Source organism: Leucoraja erinacea, chromosome 11 (assembly GCF_028641065.1).
Source record: "Leucoraja erinacea ecotype New England chromosome 11, Leri_hhj_1, whole genome shotgun sequence".
NCBI lineage: Eukaryota > Metazoa > Chordata > Chondrichthyes > Rajiformes > Rajidae > Leucoraja > Leucoraja erinaceus.
Genome location: NC_073387.1, coordinates 52,842,767 through 52,864,687, shown reverse-complemented (window position 1 = coordinate 52,864,687; position 21,921 = coordinate 52,842,767). Strand labels below are relative to the sequence as shown.

At 45.0% G+C, this 21,921-nt stretch overlaps 1 protein-coding gene across 1 annotated transcript in view; it reads left to right on the top strand.

Moving 5' to 3' along the window:
• Positions 1 to 2,598: 2,598 nt before the first annotated feature.
• The window catches only part of LOC129701817 (organic cation/carnitine transporter 2-like), a 31,266-nt gene continuing 11,943 nt past the window's right edge, over positions 2,599 to 21,921 (top strand). The window contains exons 1-6 of the mRNA XM_055643281.1: positions 2,599 to 3,219; positions 6,156 to 6,259; positions 7,528 to 7,682; positions 14,900 to 15,071; positions 18,910 to 19,036; positions 21,598 to 21,698. Coding sequence (XP_055499256.1) covers positions 2,710 to 3,219; positions 6,156 to 6,259; positions 7,528 to 7,682; positions 14,900 to 15,071; positions 18,910 to 19,036; positions 21,598 to 21,698 — 1,169 coding nt within the window. The 5' untranslated portion in view covers positions 2,599 to 2,709. The remainder of the gene's footprint in view (positions 3,220 to 6,155; positions 6,260 to 7,527; positions 7,683 to 14,899; positions 15,072 to 18,909; positions 19,037 to 21,597; positions 21,699 to 21,921) is intronic.

The following is a 21,921-nucleotide window of genomic DNA, read 5'->3' as shown; positions in this document are numbered from 1 at the left end:
TACAACTGCAGAAGGACCTCTTTGCTCCTATATTCGATTCCTCTTGTTATGAAGGCCAACATGCCATTCGCTTTCTTCCCTGCCTGCTGTACCTGCATGCTTACTTTCATAGACTGATGTACAAGGACCCCCAGATCCCGTTGTATTTCCCCTTTTCCCAACTTGACGCCATTTAGATAGTAATCTGCCTTCCTGTTTTTGCTACCAAAGTGGATAACCTCACATTTATCCGCGTTAAACTTCATCTACCATGCATCTGCCCACTCCCCCAACCTGTCCAAATCACCCTGTATTCTCATAGCATCCTCCTCACAGTTCATGCTGCCACCCAGCTTTGTGTCATCTGCAAATTTGCTAATGTTACTTTGATTCCCTTCATCCAAATCATTGATGTATATTGTAAATAGCTGCAGTCCCAGCACCGAGCCTTGCGGTATCCCACTAGTCACTGCCTGCCATTCTGAAAGGGACCCGTTAACCCGTACACTTTGTTTCCTGTCTGCCAACCACTTCTCTAGCCATGTCAGCACTCTACCCCCAATACCATGTTCCCTACTTTTGCCCACTAATCTCCTATGTGGGACCTTACCAAATGCTTTCTGAAAGTCCAGGTACACTACATCCACTGGCTCTCCCTTGTTCATTTTCCTAGTTACATCTTCAAAAAATTCCAGAAGATTAATCAAGCATGATTTCCCTTCGTAAATCCATGCTGACTCGGACCAATCCTGTTACTGCTATCCAAATGTTTGGCTATCTCATCTTTTATAATTGACTCCAGCATCTTCCCCACCACCGATGTCAGGCTAACTGGTCTATAATTCCCCGTTTTCTCTCTCCCACCTTTCTTAAAAAGTGGGATAACATTAGCTACGCTCCAATCCACAGGAACTGATCCTGAGTCTATAGAGCATTGGAAAATTATCACCAATGCATCCACGATTTCTAGAGCCACTTCCTTAAGTACCCTGGAATGCAGACCATAAGGCCCATCATCAGTCTATCCAACACCATTTCCTGCCTAATGTGGATTTCCTTCAGTTCCTCTGTCTCCCCAGATCCTCTGGCCACTACTATATCAGGAAGATTGTTTGTGTCCTCCTTAGTGAAGACAGATCCAAAGTACATGTTCAACTCATCTGCCATTTCCTTGTTCCCCATAATAAATTCACCTTTTTCAGTCTTCAAGGGTCCAACTTTGGTCTTAACTAATTTTTTCCTCGTCACATACCTAAAGAAGCTTTTACTATTCTGCTTATATTCTACTATATTCTTGGCTAGCTTACCTTCGTACCTCATCTTTTCTCCCCGTATTGTCTTTTTGGTTATCTTCTGTTGTTCTATAAACATTACCCAATCCTCTTGCTTCCCGCTCATCTTTGCTACGTTGTACTTCTTCACTTTAATTTTTATACTGTCCCTGACGTCCCTTGATAGCCATGGTCGTCCTTTTCTCCCCTTGGAATCTTTCTTCCTCCTAGGAATGAACTGATCCTGCACCTTCTGTTTTATTCCTAGAAACACCTGCCATTTTTGTTCCACTGTCATCCCTGCTAGTGTATCTTTCCAGTCAACTTTGACCAGCTCCTCCCTCATGGCCCCATCGTCCCCTTTATTCAACTGCAACACTGACACCTCGGATCTACTCTTCTCCCTCTCCAATTGTAGATTAGGAGATTCAATTGATTCACAGCTTAGAATCACAGCTGTGGACTCTCCCTCGCGATCTTTCAGAGTGACTGACTCGCGTCCAGGCATCCGGGGGTTTTATAGTCCTCCCCCCACCCCCCCTGATGAAGGGGCGTGGTGATTGACAGTTGGAGTACCACGGTGATTGACAGTCGAGATGACCAATCAACTGATCTCAAGGTTTTTTAAACACTCATAACTTTTTTATTTTTCATCGATTGGAAATAATCCTCAGGGCTGCCTCAGCAGAAGAGGACTTGTGAGTAAGATGGCCAAAAATCATTGCGATATATGATAGAGTTTTTCTAAAATCAATATACAGCCCAAACAGGAAGTGGTCAAGATGAGACTTTTAGTTATATAGGTCTTCCTATCACACACACACACACACACACACACATATATATATATATATATATAACGCATATCTGTGATTGACACAAAATATGTGTGTGTGTGTGTAAATAATAATAATTTTATTTATGGGCGCCTTTCAAGAGTCTCAAGGACCTTACAAAAATTTAGCAGGTAGAGGAAAAACATGTAAGGGGAATGAAATAAATAGTAGAGACATGACTAGTACACAAAGTAAAGACAGAATTCAATACAAAACACAATATGAGGTAATTAATGCACAGATGAAAAGGGAGGGGGACGTGGGGCTAAGGATAGGCAGAGGTGAAGAGATGGGTCTTTAGGCGGGACTGGAAGATGGTGAGGGACACGGAATTGCGGATCAGTTGGGGGAGGGAGTTCCAGAGCCTGGGAGCTGCCCTGGAGAAGGCTCTGTCCCCAAAACTGCGGAGGTTGGACGTGGATGGAGAGGAGACCGGCTGATGTGGATCTGAGGGACCGTGATGGTTGGCAGGGGAAGAGGTCAATGAGATATGGGGGGGGTATGGAGATATTATGTTTTTCATTGTATGTTCTGTGGCTTTGTGAGAGGCGATGGCTTGTTCTTCTGAATGTGGAAGTCTATTTGTACACTCATGGGGAAGTCCGTAGTTTGAATGCTTTAAAATGCTAATTACAGTGAAAGCATTGGAAGGAAGACCTTATTTGCGTTTCAAGTCTGCCCCCACCCGGTCAGTGGGTGCAGAGCTCCGGAAGAAAGTAGAGGAATACACGGCCGCTACAATTGTAATGCGGAATTACGAGGACATTGTCGCCGTCCTGGGAGAATGGGGACCCTTCCAGAAGATGATCTTTTTTCTTCTGAGCGCCAGCATCTTCCCCAACGGTTTCTGCGGATTGTCCATCGTTTTCGTCGGGGATATCCCAGAGCATCGCTGCTCGATTCCCGGGAATCTCAACCTCAGCCAAGCCTGGATGAACAGAACCATCCCACTGGTGCCAGGAACACAAGTCCAGTACAGCCAATGCAGTCGCTACCGCTTGGATGTGATCAGGAACCTCTCGGAGGTGTTTCCAGACCCAGATCTCCTCAACGTTTCCGGGATCGAAGAGGAGCCGTGTTTGGATGGATGGGATTACAGTCGGGACCAGTACACCTCCACCATCGTCTCCGAGGTTTGTGTCTGAGGTGGTAACGCTCCGTAACCCAAGAACAACGAGTCTAAAGAGTAGTTTGTGAAAATGGTTGTACAATGGTGTCATAATTGGAAAACAAAAGCGAAGAGATCACGTGCATTTGAACCCATTCATCAAAAGACGGCTCCAATTCCAAAGCAGTGCGACCTAGTGTCAGGGAGACTTTAATGTTTAACTTTTGTTGTGAGTTTGTAAAGTTTTGAACTTTAACCCCTAACTTTCACTTGCTATCAGCACTCTATGGAAATCTATTTTTTATCTGGCTATCTGTTTTAACATTCTCAGAAATTGAGAATGTTAAGCCAACATTCTCAACGGAGAATGTTAAAACATATTAAGAATAATAATATGTTTTTTGAGTATGTGTGTGTGTGTATATATACACACTGAACTTTCTTTTCTCTCGCTTATGTACTATGTTTACATATTCTGTTGTGCTGCAGCAAGCAAAGGGCCTGTCCCACTTAGGCAATTTTTTAGGCGCCTGCTGGCGACTGGGCAGTTGCCACACGGTTGCCGGGGAGTCGCCTGTATGGTCGTGAGTAGTCTCCTCGGTCACCCAAAGAGTCGTAACGTTTTTCTGGTCGCCGCTGCACTTTGAAATGTTCAAAACCTTTCGGTGACGGTCGGTGACCGTGGGTTTGTCGTAGCTGGTCTTCTCCTGACGTAGGTGCTGTCGTAGGTTGTTGCCAGGTTGTCGTCAAGAGAAGTCAAGTAGCGACTTTGGAAAAACACGTGATCAGGTAAAAATAAAGTGCGTGGACTTCCTGATTTTTTTTGTTGGAGACCTTGAGCATTGTAAAATGGCTCCAAGGAGAAGGAAGGGACAGCCCAGTGGCATGGCCTGAACCGCAACCCTACCCGCCAGGCAGGTGGAGACTGAGGAGACCTCATCTCAGGCTTCTTCTTCACCATTCTTCTTGTCCTTCTGTCTTGCAGATCTTTAAGCAAGAGGGCTGTTGCAAGCAGCAGGGCTTCTCTCATAATAAGAGCTACGCCCTCTGATGTTGCTCCACGGTAGTCATGATGGAGAATTATTCCAAACCCCACCCTACAACCCGTTTAATTGGAAAACTGGGTGATTCCATTGTTTTAGAGGCCAAAATGACGTCACATATCTTAAGTTGGCCTCAGTTGTCACCGACAGGGTTGTAGCTTGTCATAGCGTGTTGCAGGTGGACGTAGGTTACTGTAGGTTGTCGTAGGTGTGGTCTTAGGTGGACGCCCTAAGTCGCGACGATTGGGTCGCCGGTTGTCGGTAGCTTGCTGTAGCTTGACATCGACATTGTAGCTTGTCGTAGACATTGTCATAGAGGGGGTTCAGTCGCTGTTTTCTCGGCGACCTGCTACGACTATGACAGTCGCCGGCAGCCACCAGAAAAATCGCCTAAGGACAGGCCCATTGTTCTATCTGGGGCATATATGACAATAAAACACTCTTGACTCTTGACGCTTGAAACTTTATAAGCCCTGGGCTAGAATGGAAATGCAGAAACCAGAGCTTAATTTATAGTCTGGAGAGTGGTGGATGTATGAGGTGCGCTGTCAAGGAAGGTAATCAAAATATATACTTCACCAGAACAAAGTTTTCCCAAGAACTAAGTTCAGTAGATGTTTATATTCCTCTAAACTGCCACCAGACCCATTTCCTAAATTCTTTTGTACTGTTCCATAAGCTAGAAAGAATGCTGAGAAGACTTACACTGACTTTGCCAGGACTCGAAGGCCTGTGTTACTGGGAGCATTTCAGCAGGCTAGGACTTTATTCCTTGGAGTGATATTATAGAGGGACTGGACTTTGTGCCTTCCCTCATAATGGGAACTATTGTGGGGGGATGTTTTTTATGTTTATTGTTAAACTTTTTAATGTTGTGTCTTATCTTTATCTGTGTGCTGCATGGCAAGCCAAATTTCACTACACCAATTGGTGTACGTGGCAAATAAATGTCCTTTGTCCGTTGTCCTTTGTAGAGGTGTACAGTGCCGTCCATAATGTTTGGGCCAAAGACCCATCATTTATTTATTTGCCTCTGTACTGCACAATTTGAGATTTGTAATTTAAAAAATCACATGTGGTTATCGTGCACATTGTTAGATTTTAATAAAGGCCATTTTTATACATTTTGGTTTCACCATGTAGAAATTACAGCAGTGTTTAAACATAATCCCCCCCTGAAATGGGGGGGGGGGGGGGGGGGCTATATATAAACACAGCTGTAATTTCTATATGGTGAATCCAAAATGCATAAAAATACCTATTAATAAAATCTGACAATTTACATTTCAAACACAGGCAGTATCTCTGGAGAGAAGGAATGGGTGACGTTTCGTGTCGAGGCCCTCCTTCAAAGAACCCAAAACATCACCCATTCCTTCTCTCCAGAGATACTGCCTGTCCTGTTGAGTTATGCCAGCTTTTTGTGACATTGTATACAGTGCCCTCCATAATGGTTGGGACAAAGACCCATCATTTATTTATTTGCCTCTATACTCCACAATTGGGATTGGTAATAGAAAACATCGCATGTGTTTGAAGTGTAAATTGTCAGATTTTATTAATAGGTAGTTTTATGCATTTTGGATTCACCATATAGAAATTATATATCCTGAGTTACTCCAGCCTTTTGTGTCTATCTTTGGTTTAAACCAGCATTCGCAGTTCCGTCCTCCACACACACACACACACATACACACATGGGGCGAACATACAAATTATGTACATACAGCACCCCTTGTCAGGATTGAACCTGGGTGTCTGGCGTTGTGAGGCAGCAACTCTACCATTGCACAACCGTGCGGCTCCATAAATAGTTGCAGCGAATGATGGGGTGCATGTGTTTTGACCCAATGTCAGTGAGTGATCTTTATTGTATCAGTGTCCAGGATGATATATGTCGATTCTTTATGTTTCTCAGTGGGACCTGGTGTGCAATGATGATTGGAAGGCTCCATTATCCATGTCGTTCTTCTTTGCAGGAGTGCTGATTGGCTCCTTTGTTTCTGGGCAATTATCAGACAGGTGAGTTATTTCTTTAATTCAATTTGCCAAAAATAAAGTTTCTGGTCATTCTTCTTCACTATTTGTGTGAGCTGCGTTGTTGCCCCATTACCACATTGACTCCAGGTCATAAATACACATTTGTGGTATGTGGTGAGACCATGAAATTCTCTACACAATTCATGTTCATAAGTGATAGGAGCAGAATTAGGCCATTCGGCCCATCAAGCCTATGCCATTCAATCATGGCTGATCTATCTTCCTCTCTTAACGCCATTCTCCTGCCTTCTCCCCATCCCTGACACCATACCAATCAAGAATGAATCCATCTCAACCTTAAAAATATCCAGTGATGGCCTCTGTAGCCTTCTAGTCCAGTGAAAGGCTTGGATATAGTGGATGTGAAGAGGATGTTTCCACTGGTGGGAGAGTCCAGGACTAGAGATCATAGCCTCTGATTTAAAGGACATTCCTTTCGGAAGGAGTTGAGGACAAATTTCTTTAGTCAGAGCGTGGTGAATCCGTGGAATTCTTTGCCACAGAAAGCTGTGGAGGCTAAGTCAATGGATATTTTTATGAAATGTTGTTGTATAAATCCCCGCCCCCCCCCCCCCATGCCGGGTCCCTCTTTGTTCTTGGCGGCCTAACCTCGAACGACCGCTGAAACTCCCGCAGCCTGTCCTTGGCTGCCTGCCCGTCACCAGGACCTCCCTTGGACAGCTCCGCAGTGCTCGCCATGAGCTTCAGGTAGGACCAGGATCGTGCAGAGCTGGGTCCGAACTTTATTTTTGGTATATCCTTGCTGAATCCCTGGTTTTGATTTATATCTGGATCAGAGATTCTTCAGTTCCCATGCACTTTTGTTTTATTCCACTAGTTCAGTTTAGTTTCGAGATACAGTGCAGAAACAGACCATTCAGCCTACCGAGTCCGCGCCGACCAACTATCCTATACTCAAGGGACAGTTTTATAATTACCAAATTACCGGTCAATTAACAGACAAACCTACATACTTTGGTGTATGTAGGAAGCTGGAGCACTTGGAGGAAACCCACATGGTGACAGGGAGAACCCAACGCAGATAGCACCCGTAATCAGAATCGAACCCGAGTCTGGCGCTGTGAGGCAGCAACTCCACCTCTGTGCCACCATTGCTGACCCTCTGTGGATAAATCTTTTTTGGAACAATTCTGTTAAACATCTGAGAGAATAAATGTATAAGGTGTGTAATTAGAGGCATGTGTGTTTGAGTATGTACAGTTGAATCTTCATTTGTTCTTGCTTCGTAGGTTTGGGAGAAAGGCAGTTTTATTTGGAACGATGGCGATACAGTGTTTATTCAGCATTATTCAAGTCTTCTCTCCAAACTGGGAAATATTCTGCCTTCTTAACTTCCTTGTAGGGCTGGGACAAATATCAAACTACGTATCTGCCTTTGTTCTTGGTATGTACCTGCACCATTCAATGCACTGTAATTACAGTATATAACCCTTCAATTACCAGGGGTGTTCTGTCTCTGTCAGTAATGCATTAATAGACAATAGGTGCTGGAGTAGGCCATTCGCCCTTTGAGCCAGCATCGCCATTCAAAGTGATCATAGCTGATCATCCACAATCAGTACCCCGTTCCTGCCTTCTCCCCATATCCCCTGACTTCGCTATCTTTAAGAGCCCTATCAAGCTCTCTCTTGAAATTTTCCAGAGAACCGGCATCCACTGCCCTCTGAGGCAGAGAATTCCACAGACTCACAACTCTCTGTGTGAAAAAGTGTTTTCTTGTCTCCGTTCTAAATGCCTTGCCCCTTATTCTTAAACTGTGGTCCCTGGTTCTGGACACCCCCAACATCGGGAACATGTTTCCTGCCTCTAGCGTGTCTAAACCTTTAATCTATCTATATTACTAAAAGTCTGTTCTTGACCGGTTTTGGCCATCTGTGCTGCGATTTCACAGAGAACGACGCCACCTACGGCCGTCATTTTTGGCCACCTTGCTCAGAGCCCCCCTCCGCCGCATGTGTGCCGAGGGTTTTTCCCCGTTGATTAAAAATGACAGAGATGTTAATGTTTTTACAAAATTCCCCATTCTCTCTGCTGCCCCCGCTGGCGGCAGGGGGGAGGGACTATAAAACCAGGAAGTGGTGTGCCTCACTCTTCAAGATGGAGGAAGGCAGAGGGTCACATATCTCTGAGCTGTGAATAACACTGAACACATGTCTACTCAAATGTAAGTGCCCTTAGTGGTTCTAAAATGCTTGCAGAATGTGTCTATTGGTTCTAAAGCTTGCAAAAAGTGTCTCTATTGGTTCTAAAGCTTGCAAAAAGTGTCTCTATTGGTTCTAAAGCTGGCAAAAATATGTCTATTGGTTCTAAAGCTGGCAAAAAAATGTCTATTGGTTCTAAAGCTTGCAAAAAAAATGTCTATTGGTTCTAAAATGATTCATACTAGCGCTCCAGAAAGCCTACCCCCCCCTCCCCTCCTCCCCCGGTTGGCTTGGCTTGGGTGTGTCTTGAAATTGAAAGGCACTACTTACTGCAAATGGTGGCATGAAGTTGAAAGGCACTACTTACTGCAAATGGTGGCTTGGGAGCTTTGAAGTTGAAAGGCACTACTTACTGCAAATGGGGGCCGTGGGTGCATTGGCCTGAAGTTGAAAGGCACTACTTACTGCAAATTGTGGCTTGAAGTTGAAAGGCACTACTTACTGCAAATGGTGGCTTGGGAGCTTTGGTTTGAAGTTGAAAGGCACTATTACTGCAAATGGTGGCTTGGGAGCTTTGTTTTGAAGTTGAAAGGCACTATTACTGCAAATGGTGGCTTGGTTGCTTTGGCTTGAAGTTGAAAGGCACTACTTACTACAAATTATGGCTTGGGTGTGGCTTGAAGTTGAAAGACACCACTTACTGCAAATGGTGGCTTGGTTGCTTTGGCTTGAAGTTGAAAGGCACTACTTACTGCAAATGGTGGCATGAAGTTGAAAGGCACTACTTACTGCAAATGGTGGCTTGGGTGCTTTGGCTTGAAGTTAAAAGGCACTACTGTAAATGCACTTACTTCCTGTTTGCACTGTATATTGATTTTAGATAAAACCATACCACTTACGGCTGTGATTTTTGGCCATCTTACTCAGTCCCCCTCCGCTGAGCATATGCAGATAATTCTTCCCATCAATTAAAAATAAAAGTATTAGTTTAAAAAGAAATGTTGAGAATCTCTCTCCTGTCAATCACTCCATGAAAGCCACACCTTTTCTGGTGGGGGTTCTAAAACTCGGAAATGTGGGTGTAGCTCAGTCTCTGCAAGATGGAGGAGGGAGAGGTCACGACTCGCTGTCTTTAGTGGCTTTGCACCCTACTTCAAATGATATGAAACTGCACTTGAATTTGGTGGCCTTATACCCTGCTTGAAATAGAATTTCAAGGATTAGCCGTTAGTCAACTACCAGCCCACCAGCCGCGAGTGAGTGAGTTGCCAGCACAACAGGCTTGATTGACTGAGACGCCAGCCCAAGAATCCATTTGGCGCACAATTTGCATACTAGCCCTCTGGAAACCAGTCCCTTCAGCCCACAACACCCATACTAGCGCTGCAGAAAGCCCCCCCCCCCCCCCCCCCCCCCCCCCCCCCCCCCCCCCCCCCCCCCCCCCCCCCACCCCCCCCCCCCCCCCCCCCCCCCCCCCCCCCCCCCCACTGGCCACCAATATTAGAATTGGTGGAGAGGTGGAATATTGCGTTGGATGACCAGCCCTCCTGTGTAATGCTGGGACCCAACGGGTCCCACTTAGTCTAGTAATCTTATATATTTCAATAAGATATCCTCTCATCCTTCTACATTCCGGAGTATACAACCCCAGACACTCCATTCTCTCAGCATATGACAGTCCCGCCATCCTGGGAATTAACCTTGTGAACCTATGCTGCACACCCTCAATGGCAAGAATGTTCTTCCTCAAATTAGGGGACCAAACCTGCACACAATACTCCAGGTGCGGTCTCACTAGGACCCTGTACAACTGCAGAAGGACCTCGTTGCTCCTATACTCAACTCCTCTTGTTATGAAGGCCAACATGCCATTCGCTTTCTTCACTGCCTGCTGTACCTGCATGTTTACTTTCATTGACTGATGAAGAAGGACCCCCAGATCCCGTTGTACTTCCCCTTTTCCTAACAACACCATTCAGATAACAATCTGCCTTCCTGTTCTTGCCACCAAAGAGGATAATTTATCCACATAAAACTGCATCTGCCATACACCTGCCCACTCACCCAACCTGTCCAAGTCACCCTGTTTTCTCGAATACATCCTCCTCACAGTTACACTACCAGCTTTGTGTCATCTGCAAATTTGCTAATGTTACTTTGAATCCCTTCATCTAAATCATTGATGTATATTGTAAATAGCTGTGGTCACAGCACCGAGCCTTGCGGTACCCCACTAGTCACTGCCTGCCATTCTGAAAGGGACCTGTTAATCCCTACTCTTTGTTTCCTGTCTGCCAACCAATTTTCTATCCATATCAGCAGTCTACCCCCAATACCATTCCTAATATCTGCTTAGTCAACCAGAGAACTGCTCGAATTCCCAGAGATATTTGATATCTGGGCGGCACGGTGACACAGCAGTAGGGTTGCTATCTTAAAGGCCCAGAGACCTGGGTTTGCTCTTGACCACGGGTGTACAGAGTTTGTATGTTCTCCCTGTGGACGTGTGGGTTTTCTGCTGGTGCTCCGGTTTCCTCCCACACTCCAATGATGTACAGGTTTGTAGGTTAATTGGCTTCGGTAAAATTGTTAATATTCCCTAGTGTATGGGATAGTGCTAGTGTACAGGGTGATCACTGGTCGGCACAGACTCTGAAGGGCCTGTTATTGTGCTGTATCACTGAAGTCTAAGGTACAAAGTCCTCTGCACTGCTCTGTCATGATTCTCTGGGACTTCCACGTTGCAAATTAAGCACAACCCACTGCAGTTTCACAATCAAAGCAATGAATGCCACACTCCCACCACTGACACAATGACAACCATGAAATTAACCAGTGTCTATCCTGCTGGCCAACACATTCCTAGCATTCCTCTGCAATAAAAAAAACTTAAGGATAGAATTGTTATCCCAAACATTTCCAATGTTGTGTTTGTCTTTTCTGAAGTAATCATACTTAGTTGTGCTTATTGTAGAACATCAAACAGGAACAGGCCCTTCGGCCCACAATGTCTGTACTGAATATGATGCCAAAACCAACTCTTTTAACCGCCCGCACGTAATCCTTCATTTCTATGCATATCTCTGTGCCCATCCAAGTCTTTAGTTGACCGAACAATGAAATTCTTACTAGCAGCAGCATAACAGGCTTGTAAATACAGTACACACAGATAATTGAATGATTAAAAGGAAGATACAGCATGGAAACAAGCCCTTCGTCCCACTAAGTCTCTTCCGATCATTGACCATTCCTTCACACTAGTTTTATCTTATCCCACTTTCTCATCCACTCCCTCGGCACTAGTTTAGTTGAGTGATACAGAGTGGAAACAGACAGAGTGGAAACAGAATACAACACAATAGATACAATTTACAGAAGCCAATTAACTTGGCACCTTTGGAACGTGGGAGTAAACCGGAGTATCGGAGGAAACCCACACAGTCATAGGGCCAGTGATGGAAATGGGGGGGACACAGGGGGACGGCCGTCCCCTAGTTTTCAGTTTCCAGTCTCCATGACATCAGGGCTGCCAACTCTCACGCTTTGAGCGTGAGACTCAGCCATTTCGACAAATTCTCACGCTCTTATGCTGATCACAAATTTCTCACGCTCTGTCGAGAATTTCAAAACTCATATCAACTGCATGGGCCGCGGGTGTTGGAGAGCCGGGGCTAAGGGAGGGATGGAAGCAGAAACAACGGCGGGGGCCGGATGCGGACGGGGAGCCGGGGCTGGCGAGTGTTTGCCGGGATGGCGAGTGTGTGCAGGGCTGGTGAGCCGCTCGCTGCAGCTCCGGCCATGGAGCAGCCTCAGTGCAAGAGTCCCGGGCCGCCGGAAGCATTGTGTTAGAGTCTCTGTGCCGAATTCCCCCTGGTGACCGGCATGGATCAGGTAGCAATCTCTGGAGAGAAGGAATGGGTAACGTTTCAGGTCGAGACCCTTCTAAAGGTTTCGGGTCGGGTCATGACCAGAAACGTCATCCATTCCTTCTCTCCAGAGTTGAGTCCCGCTGAGTTGCTCCAGCATTTTGTTTAAACTCTTTGGTTTAAACCAGCATCTGCAGTTCCTTCTCACACAAAGAGACCCAACAAGAGACGACTTTGAAGCTGGTACCACTCGGGTGGCGGAGGGATGGAGTCTTAGAGAGAGGGGATGTTTAGGAAATCGATTAAAACCTCATGTTTTCTATATATGAAGGGTCTCTGGCGTAGCGGTAGAGTTGCTGCCTTACAGCACCAGAGACCAGGGTTTGATCCTGACTACAGGTGCTGGCTGTACGGAGTTTGGACATTCTCCTTGTGACCATGTGGGTATTCTCCGGGTGCTCCAGTTTCCCCCCACACTCACAAGGACAGACAATTTTTCAGGATCAATGGCTTTGGTCAGACTACCTGAGTATCAGAGGGTCAGAGTACCTGAGGGAAACTGAGTGCACTGGTCTTGCTTGATTGCGGGTGCATTTATATATCAAGAGCTTGTACATTTCCGAACCCAATATTTATTGTGAATTATTTTCATTAAAACTTTTTTTTTTTTGTTTCGATTTTTGTATCGATCCTATTTTTGCAGTCCTTTTTATTCATTGCTAAGTTCCTTCGTTTTCACCTTCCTGCTTAGGATGGGCTCTGGGTGGAGCTTAAAGCCCCAGTCCCACTTATATGTCCTTGGCACGCTAATTACGCAACCTCATGGTCACGTTGAGGCGCGACGGTCCCGCGAAGGTCGTGCGCGATTTAATGCATGCGCACAGACGTCTGGAGCGCGTGACGTCATTTGAAGATGGACACAAAATGCAGGAGTATCTCATCGGGACCGGCAGCATCTCTGGAAATGGGTGACGTTTCGTGTCGAGACTTCTTCTGTCTGAAAGAAGGGTCTTGACCCGAAACGTCACCCATTGGTTCTCTCCAGAGATGCTGCCGGTCCCGCTGAGTTACTCCAGCATTTTGTGTCTATCTTCAATTTTCTTGGCTGTGAGCCCCAGGCCGAGTTTCGGCGATCGTTTCCTGCTTCTGTTGCTGTTGAAGGTGAGACGTTGCGTCACGTCAGGGTCTTGGGCCTGTCCCACTTTGGCCGTCAGTTACTCGACAGGCCGTTGGCGCGCAAAGATTTTGTTCGCTACAAAGATTTCAGAGCCCCGCGCGATGTCGCGCACAACTACATACCCCTCCGCGCTTCTCAGTGAGACCGGCCCCGCGCGGCCATACGATGCCCGTGCGCCTCAACGCGACGACGAGGTCGTGTAATTTGCGTGCCAAGGACACGTAAGTGGGACAGGCACTTAAGGTAGATTTAAGTGACACCTGGCCACTCATACATAGCTTTGTATAGCTGGTTTTAGGTTTTAGGTTCCACTACAAAGCAGTCTAATGAATTACCCGTTTAAAAATACATTAGTGGCTAAGAAAGGATAAATGTAATACAAAGGTGAAGTAAAAGTAGGGGTGGCACAGTGGCGCAGCGGTGGAGTTGCTGCTTCACAGTGCCAGGGACTTGATCCTGATTACGGGTGCTGTCTGTACACAGTTTGTACGTTCTCCTTGTGACCATGTGGGTTTTCTCCGGGTGCTCTGGTTTCCTCCCACACTCCAAAGACGTACAAGTTTGGAGGTTATTTGGCTTTGGCAAATGTGTTAATTGACCCTAATGTGTTAGTGAACAGGGTGATTGCTGGTTGGTGCGGACTCAGCCGGCTGAAGGGCCTGTTTCCGCACTGTATCTCTAAAGCTTAAAGTAAAGTCTCCCCTTATCCCCTGACTCCACTATCAGTGAGGATACTATGAGGTGCTGTGTGCTATGAGGCGACAACTCTGCCTTTGCGCCACAGTGCCACCCCTACTTTTACTTCACCTTTATTACATTTATCCTTTCATAAAGTAAAGTAATTTGAGGAAGGACATTCTTGCTATTGAGGGAGTGCAGCTTAGGTTGACAAGGTTAATTCTTGCGATGGCGGGACTGTCATATGCTGAGAGAATGGAGCGGCTGGGCTTGTATACTCTTGAGATTAGAAGGATGAGAGGACACCTTATTGAAACATATAATATTATTAAGAGTTTGGACACGCTAGAGGCAGGAAAGATGCTCCCGATGTTGTGGGAGTCCAGAAACAAGGGCCACAGATTAAGAATAAGGGGTAAGCCATTTAGAACGGAGACGAAGAAACACTTTATCTCACAAAGAATTGTGAGTCTGTGGAGTTCTCTGCCTCAGAGGGTGGTGGAGGCCGGTTCTCCGGATACTTTCAAGAGAGAACTAGATAGGGCTCTTAAAGATAGCAGAGTCAGGGGATATGGGGAGAAGGCAGGAACGGGGTACTGATTGAGGATGATCAGCCATGATCACATTGAATGGCGGTGCTGGCTCAAAGGGCCGAATGGCCTACTCCTGCACCTATTGTCTATTGTCTAAAATTAGTGTATAATTCATAATTACTATTGTTTGTGACTTTTTCTTACAGGAACAGAAATTCTTGGAAAATCCATTCGGATTATGTACTGTACATTGGGAGTGTGCATTTCCTATGCTGTTGGCTACATGCTGCTGCCTCTAGTTGCGTACTTCATAAGGAGTTGGCGATTGTTGCTTTTGATTCTTTCTCTCTCTGGCCTGATGTACATTCCCTTGTGGTGGTATGTTGGAATTTGTACTTTATCCACTGTTCACAAATTGCAATTAAGTTGAAGAAGACTATTTTAGGGCGGCATGGTGGTGCAGCGGTAGAGTTATTGCCGTACAGCGCCGGGGACCCGGGTTCAATCCTGACAACGAGTGCTCTCTGTACGGAGTTTGTACGTTCTCCCTCTGACCCGCATGGGTTTTTTCCAGGTGCTCCGGTTTCCGCCCACATTCCAAAGACGTGCAGATCTGTAGGTTAATTGGCTTTGGCAATTCCGTAATTGTAAAATAGTTCCTCGTGTGTAGGATAGTGCTAGTGTATGAGATATTCGCTGGTCGGATTAGACTCGATGGGCCGAAGGGTCTCTTTTTGCGCTGTATCTCTAAACTAAGCTAAAGTAAACTAAACTAGCAGAATAAAACAAATGTGTCTGTACAGAGTTTGTACGTTCTCCGTGTGACTGAGTGGGTTTCCTCTGTGTGCTCTGTTTTCCTCCCACACTTCAAGGACCCCATCTGCCAGTTCAATATAGGACAAGGAGGAATATGATAGTGGTGTTCATTTAGACATTTAGATAGGCACATGGAAATGCAGGGACTGAAGGGATATGGATCATGTGCAGGCAGAGGAGATTAGTTTAGCTTGGCATTGTGTTCACTATTTACAGTTAAATTCACTACCATGAAAGGCTGTGGAGGCCAAGTTCTGGAATATGTTTTAAGAAGGAAATATGTTTCTGGATGGCAAGGTCATCTGGATCCAATGTCCTCTCATTTTCAAATGTTCTCTCGACTCTGGATCCGTTCCTGTGGACTGGAGGGTAGCCAATGTAACTCCACCTTTTTAAGAAAGTACAATGAGACCTGGGTTGCCTTGTGCATCAGTCACTGAAAGATTAGATTAAAGAAACGCTAGATTTAGCTCTTAGGGCTAAGGGAATCAAGGGATATGGGGGGAAAGCTGGAACAGGGTGCCGATTTTGGATAATAAACCAAATGGCCTACTCCTGCACCTATTTTCTATGCTTCTCTGCTTCTAGACAGGCAATATGGCATTGAGATAGATTTATTCCTTCGAGTGTAAATCATGCCTTTTTTGGGTATTTCAACACGTTCCACGTTAGTAATTTATGACGTTGCTGTCAATGGATTCATCTATAGTAACGCTCTTCCTAGAAATTGGACTGTCAATAAATTAGGTTCATGGAAACTGAGGAGCAGAGGTATGCTAAAACTCAATCCTCTGGTAAAAATAGATCAGTGGTTCGTGCTTCAGTGAAGGTTTTAAACAGCTCTGCTCTATTCCTCTAGTTTAGTTTAAAGATACAGAACAAAAGCAGGCCTTTTGGTCACCAAGTTTGTGTCAACCAGCGATCACCCACATACACTAGCACTATCCTACACACATTGGGGACAATTTACAATTTTTACCAAAGCTAAACCTGTACATCTTTAGAGTGTGCGATGAAACCAGTGAACCCGGAGAAAACCCACGCAGGTCACAAGGAGAACGTACAAACTCCTTTAGACAACGCCCGCAGTCAGGATCGAACCCGGATCTCTGAGGCTGTAAGGCAGCAACTGTGCCGCTGCGCCATCGTGCACAAATTATTACCCAGTGATGTTACAGCTTCATAAATTAATGCAAGTTTTGTCAAATCTAATAACTTCATGTTCAAAGTACCTCAGCTGTATTGAGATATTTTCTGGTTTATCAAATTTTACAAAACAACTTCATTTATAAAGTACCTCGGCAGTATTGAAACATTTAACTCTGAATAGAATTATTGCCAAACAAAAATATTTGTGTGAAAACTATAAAAATAATACATTTATATTTTCCATTGAGCTCTTCGAACCCGGGTTCGATCCTGACTACGGGTCCTGTCTGTACGGGGTTAGTACGTTCTCCTCGTGACCATGTGGGTTTTCTCCGAATGATCCAGTTTCCTCCCACACTCCAAAGATGGGCAGGTTTGTAGGTTAATTGCCTTCTGTAAATTGTTCCTAGTATGTAGGATAGTGTTAGTGCATGGGGATCGCTGGTCGGCATGGACTCGATGGGCCGAAGGGACTGTTTCCGCGATGGTTATCATCTCCTTTTGTGAAACACTGTGGCCTTTGCTATAGGAGTGTGCTATTTCATAACCTACCTGCTTGGTTAGAAGTTAGTATGTGAAGGGATCCAGGATTTAGACCCAGTGCTGATGTACAAAAGTATCTGCGTACTTACAAATCAAAATAGTTTGTAATCTAGAGGGAACTTTTAATGGCCAGTTTACGCAAGTCTTTGGCATTCCAGGTGCTGGAGGTCAGAGGGTTGAGTGTTTATCACAAGGAAACCACAGCTAGCACCATTTTATCTTAATAGTTCAAACTGGGGGTAAGATTACATTTTTATAAGAAGTGAATAATCTGGGGAGTAGCCTAATAATCAGAAAAAAACATAGAAAATATGGAAGCATTCTGCAGATTAGGCAAGTCAACACAGTTCAATTGTCATTTGTACCAAAAACAGAACTACAAAATTCTTACTATGAAGAAAAAGCTTGGAAACAGGCCCTTCGGCCCACCAAGTCCATGCCTACCATCATAAGATCATAGGTGCTCGCAACAGAATTGGGCTATTCGGCCCATGAATTCTACTCCGCCATTCAATCATGCCTGATCTATCTCTCTCTCTTAACCTAATTCTCCTGCCTTCTCCCCATAATCTCTGACACCCGTAGCAATCAAGAATATATCTATCTCTACCTTAAATATATCAACTGACTTGGTCTCCACAGCCTTCTGTGGCAAAGAATTCCACAGATTCATTACCCTCTGACTAAGGAAATTCCTCCTCATCTCCTTCCGAAAACAACGTCCTTTAATTCTGCGGCTACGACCTCTAGTCCTAGACTCTCCCACGAGTGGAAACATCCTCCCTACATCCACTATATCCAAACCTTTTATTATTCTGTATGTTTCAATGAGGTCCCCCCTCGTTCATCGATCATCCGTTCACAGTAGTTCTAGGTTATCTCACTTTTTCATTAACACCCTACACATTAGGGGCAATTTACAGAGGGCCAATTAATCTACAAACCTGCAAGTGCAATGAGATGTGGGAAGAAACTAAAGCACCTGGAGGAAACCCAGTAGAGGGTAGTGAATCTGTGGAATTCATTGCCCACAGTGTGGGCTGTGGAGACCGTAAATGTTTATTTTTTTAGGCAGAGATTGATAGATTCTTGATTAATTTGGGTGTCAAGGGTTATGGGGAGAAGGCAGGAGAATGGGGTTGAGAGTGAAAGATAGATCAGCCATGATTGAATGGTGTAGTAGACTAGATGGGCTGAATGGCCTCATTCTGCTCCTATCACATGAATTTATGCTGATTGAGAATGGTAAATTTTTGCCAAATGGTACAATGGCGTTGGTTTATCGTATAATCCTGTCAGAATATTAAAGCATCTTTTAAACTATCTTGCTGTTGGCATTTCTGAATCGATAGCAAGAATTAAATGAAGTGCGTAGGAAGGAACAGCAGGCGCTGGTTTAAACTGGAAATAGACACAAAAAGTTGGAGTAAGTCAGCGGGCCAGACAGCTGGAGAAAAGGAACAGGTGACGGTTTGGGTCAAGACCCTTCTTCAGACTGAGAGTCAGGGGAAAGGGAAACGAGAGATATAGACTGTGATATGGAGAGAAATTGAACAAATGTTCTATATCTCTTTATCTCACCGTCTATACAGTCCATTAAAAGAAATGATATATTATTGTCTGCCATTAAATAATATTTTAAAATTAATCTTATATATATTTTGGAGAGTGTAGTATCCTATTCCTAAAAGAACACTTTGAATTTCAGGTTTATTCCAGAATCTCCGCGCTGGTTGATGTTAAAAGGAAGGGTAAAGGAGGCTGAAGAAATACTCCGATTTATTGCAAAGAAAAATGGTGTCACTGCACCAGATGTGCTCTTCACTGAGCTTGAGGTAACATCACCAGTACTCCTGTGCACTGTGTGGTCAGTGAGCCTGTTTATGATACTCCCTCGACTGTGTCAAGGGACCCCCAACAGTCTTTTCAGGTTAAGGCAGAGGTTCACTTGCACCGCCTCCAACCTCATCTACTGTATCCGATGTTCAAGATGTGGACTCGTATACATCGGCGAGACCAAACGTAGACTGGGCGATCGTTTCGCTGAACACCACTCAGCCTGAACCTACCTGATCTCCCAGTTGCCAATCAATTTAATTCTCCTTCTTAGTGCCGATCCCACACTGACCTTTCTGTCCTAGGTCTCCTCCATTGTCAGAGTGAGGCTAAACGCAAATTGGAGGAACAGCATCTCATATTTTGCTTGAGCAACTTACAGCCCAGTGGAATGAATATTGATTTCTCTAACTTCAAGTAACCCTGGCATTCCCTCTCTCTCCATCCCTCCCCCACCCAAGTTGCAACAACTTCTCGTTTTCACCGAACAAACTGCTAACAATGGCCTGGTTCCTTTATCATCGTCTCAGAGGGTATATACTTAAAATAGAAAGACAAACCATTAGCATGGAAATTAGGAGAATTTTCTTTAGCCAGAGGGTGGTGAATCTGTGAAATTCATTGCCACAGGCGGCTGTAGAAACATTGAAAATAGGTGCCGGAGTAGGCATTCGATCCTTCAAGCCAGCACCGCCATTGAATATGATCATGGCTGATCAGAAAAAAATCAGTACCCTGTCCCTGCTTTCTCACCATATCCCTTCATTCCACTAGCCCTAAGAGCTATATCTAACTCTCCTGTAAACATGCAGTGAATTCGCCTCCACTGCCTTCTGTGGCAGAAAATTCCACAGATTCACAACTTTCTGGGTGAAAAGGTTTTTCCTCATCTCAGTCCTAAATTGCCTACCCCTTATTCATAAACTGCGACCCCTGGTTCTGGACTCCCCCAACGTCGGGAACATTTTTCCTGCATCTAGCATGTCCAATCCCAAAATAATTTAATGCTTCTATAAGATCCCCTCTCATCCTTCTAAATTCCAGTGAATACAAGCCATGTCGATCCATTCTTTCATCATATGTCAATCCTGCCATCCCGGGAATTATCCTGGTAAACCTACGCTACACGCATGAATATCCTTCCTCACATTAGGAGACCAAAATTGCACACAATATTCCAGGTGTGGTCTCACCAGGGCCCTGTACAACTGCAGCAGGACCTCCGTGCTCCTGTGCTCAAATCCTCTCACTGTGAAGGATAACATGCCATTTGCTTTCTTCACTGCCTGCTGTATCTGCATGCTTACTTTCAGATACTGTACAAGGACACACAGTTTAAGAAAAAACTGCAGATTCTGGAAAAATCGAAGGTAGTCAAAAATGTTGGAGAAACTCAGCGGGTGAGGCAGCATCTATGGAGCGAAGGAATAGGCGGTGTTTCGGGTCGAGACCCTTCAGATTGATGTGGGGGCAGGGGGGAGAAGAAAGGAAGAGCAGTTCCTTTCTTCTTCCGCCCCCCCTCCCCCCCCCACTCCCACATCAGTCTGAAGAAAGGTCTCGACCTGAAACGTCACCTATTCCTTTGCTCCATACATGCTCCCTCGCTCGCTGAGTTTCTCCAGCCTATTTGTCCACAAGGATACACGGGTCTCGTAGCACCTCCCCTTTTCCTAATCTGACACCATTCAGATAATAATCTGCCTTCTTCTTGCCACCAAAGTGGATAACCTCACATTTATCCTCATTATACTACCTGTCATGCATCTACCCACTCACCCAACCTATCCAAGTCACCCTGCAGCCTCATAGCATCCTCCTTGCAGCGCCACCCAGCTTTGTGTCATCCACAAACCTGGAGATGTTACATTTAATTCCTTTGTCATCATTATAAATTGTTTATATATATATTGTAAATAACTGGCTGTGGAGGCCAAGTCATTGTGTACTTTTATATCTCTGAACTAAACTAAACACTGTAGTCCATTATGTTCATACTGAACTTTGCTACTAGTAGTTCCAGCTGGTTCTAACAGAAAACAGTTTGTGACAGTAAAAACGGTACGGGGAATGTATCAAGCTACAAATAACACAGTTTATACTTTAAGACTTGAATGACCATTATTGCCACTATGTACTTATTATGAAAGTTAATAGTAATAATGGGCATTAATAGTAACAAATAGTAAAAGTAATTTGGAACAGCACGGTGGTGCAGCAGTAGAGTTGCAGCCTTGCAGCACCAGAGACCCAGGTTCGATCCTGACTACGGGTGCTGTTTGTACAGGGTTTGTACGTTCTCCCTGTGATCCCATGGGTTTTCTCCAGGTGCTCCGGTTTCCTTCCACACTCCAAAGACATGCAGGTTTGTAGTTTAATTGACTTCTGTAAACTGTTCCTAGTGTGTAGAAAAGTACTAGTGAACGGGTGATTGCTGGCTGGCAGAGACTCGTTGGGCTGAAGGACCTGTTTCCACACGGTATCTCTACATCTCACAACATCTCTAAAATCTCTAATACCTTCTATTAAGATACGTAATCTGTATTTCTTTTTATTATCCCAGCTTGAAGATATGAGGGCTAAAAGTACACAATCTTATGCAATTATTCATTTGGTTAGAACATATAATATCAGAATCATCACAATCATCAACATTCTGATTTGGTGAGTAGAATAATTTATATTGGATGTGCAAAATATACAAAATATAACCGGGTGAGGGGGGGGTGGGTAGGGGGTAAACTTGAACCCAAGGCTGGGAGGGAAGAAATGTGGTCTTGGGGGGGGGGGGGGGGGGGGGGGGGGGGGGGGGAATTCAAAGGAGGCCATGCAGGCCATGCAGCCGCAGAGTACCCCGCCACACACGCGGTGAGTCGAGGACGGGCCT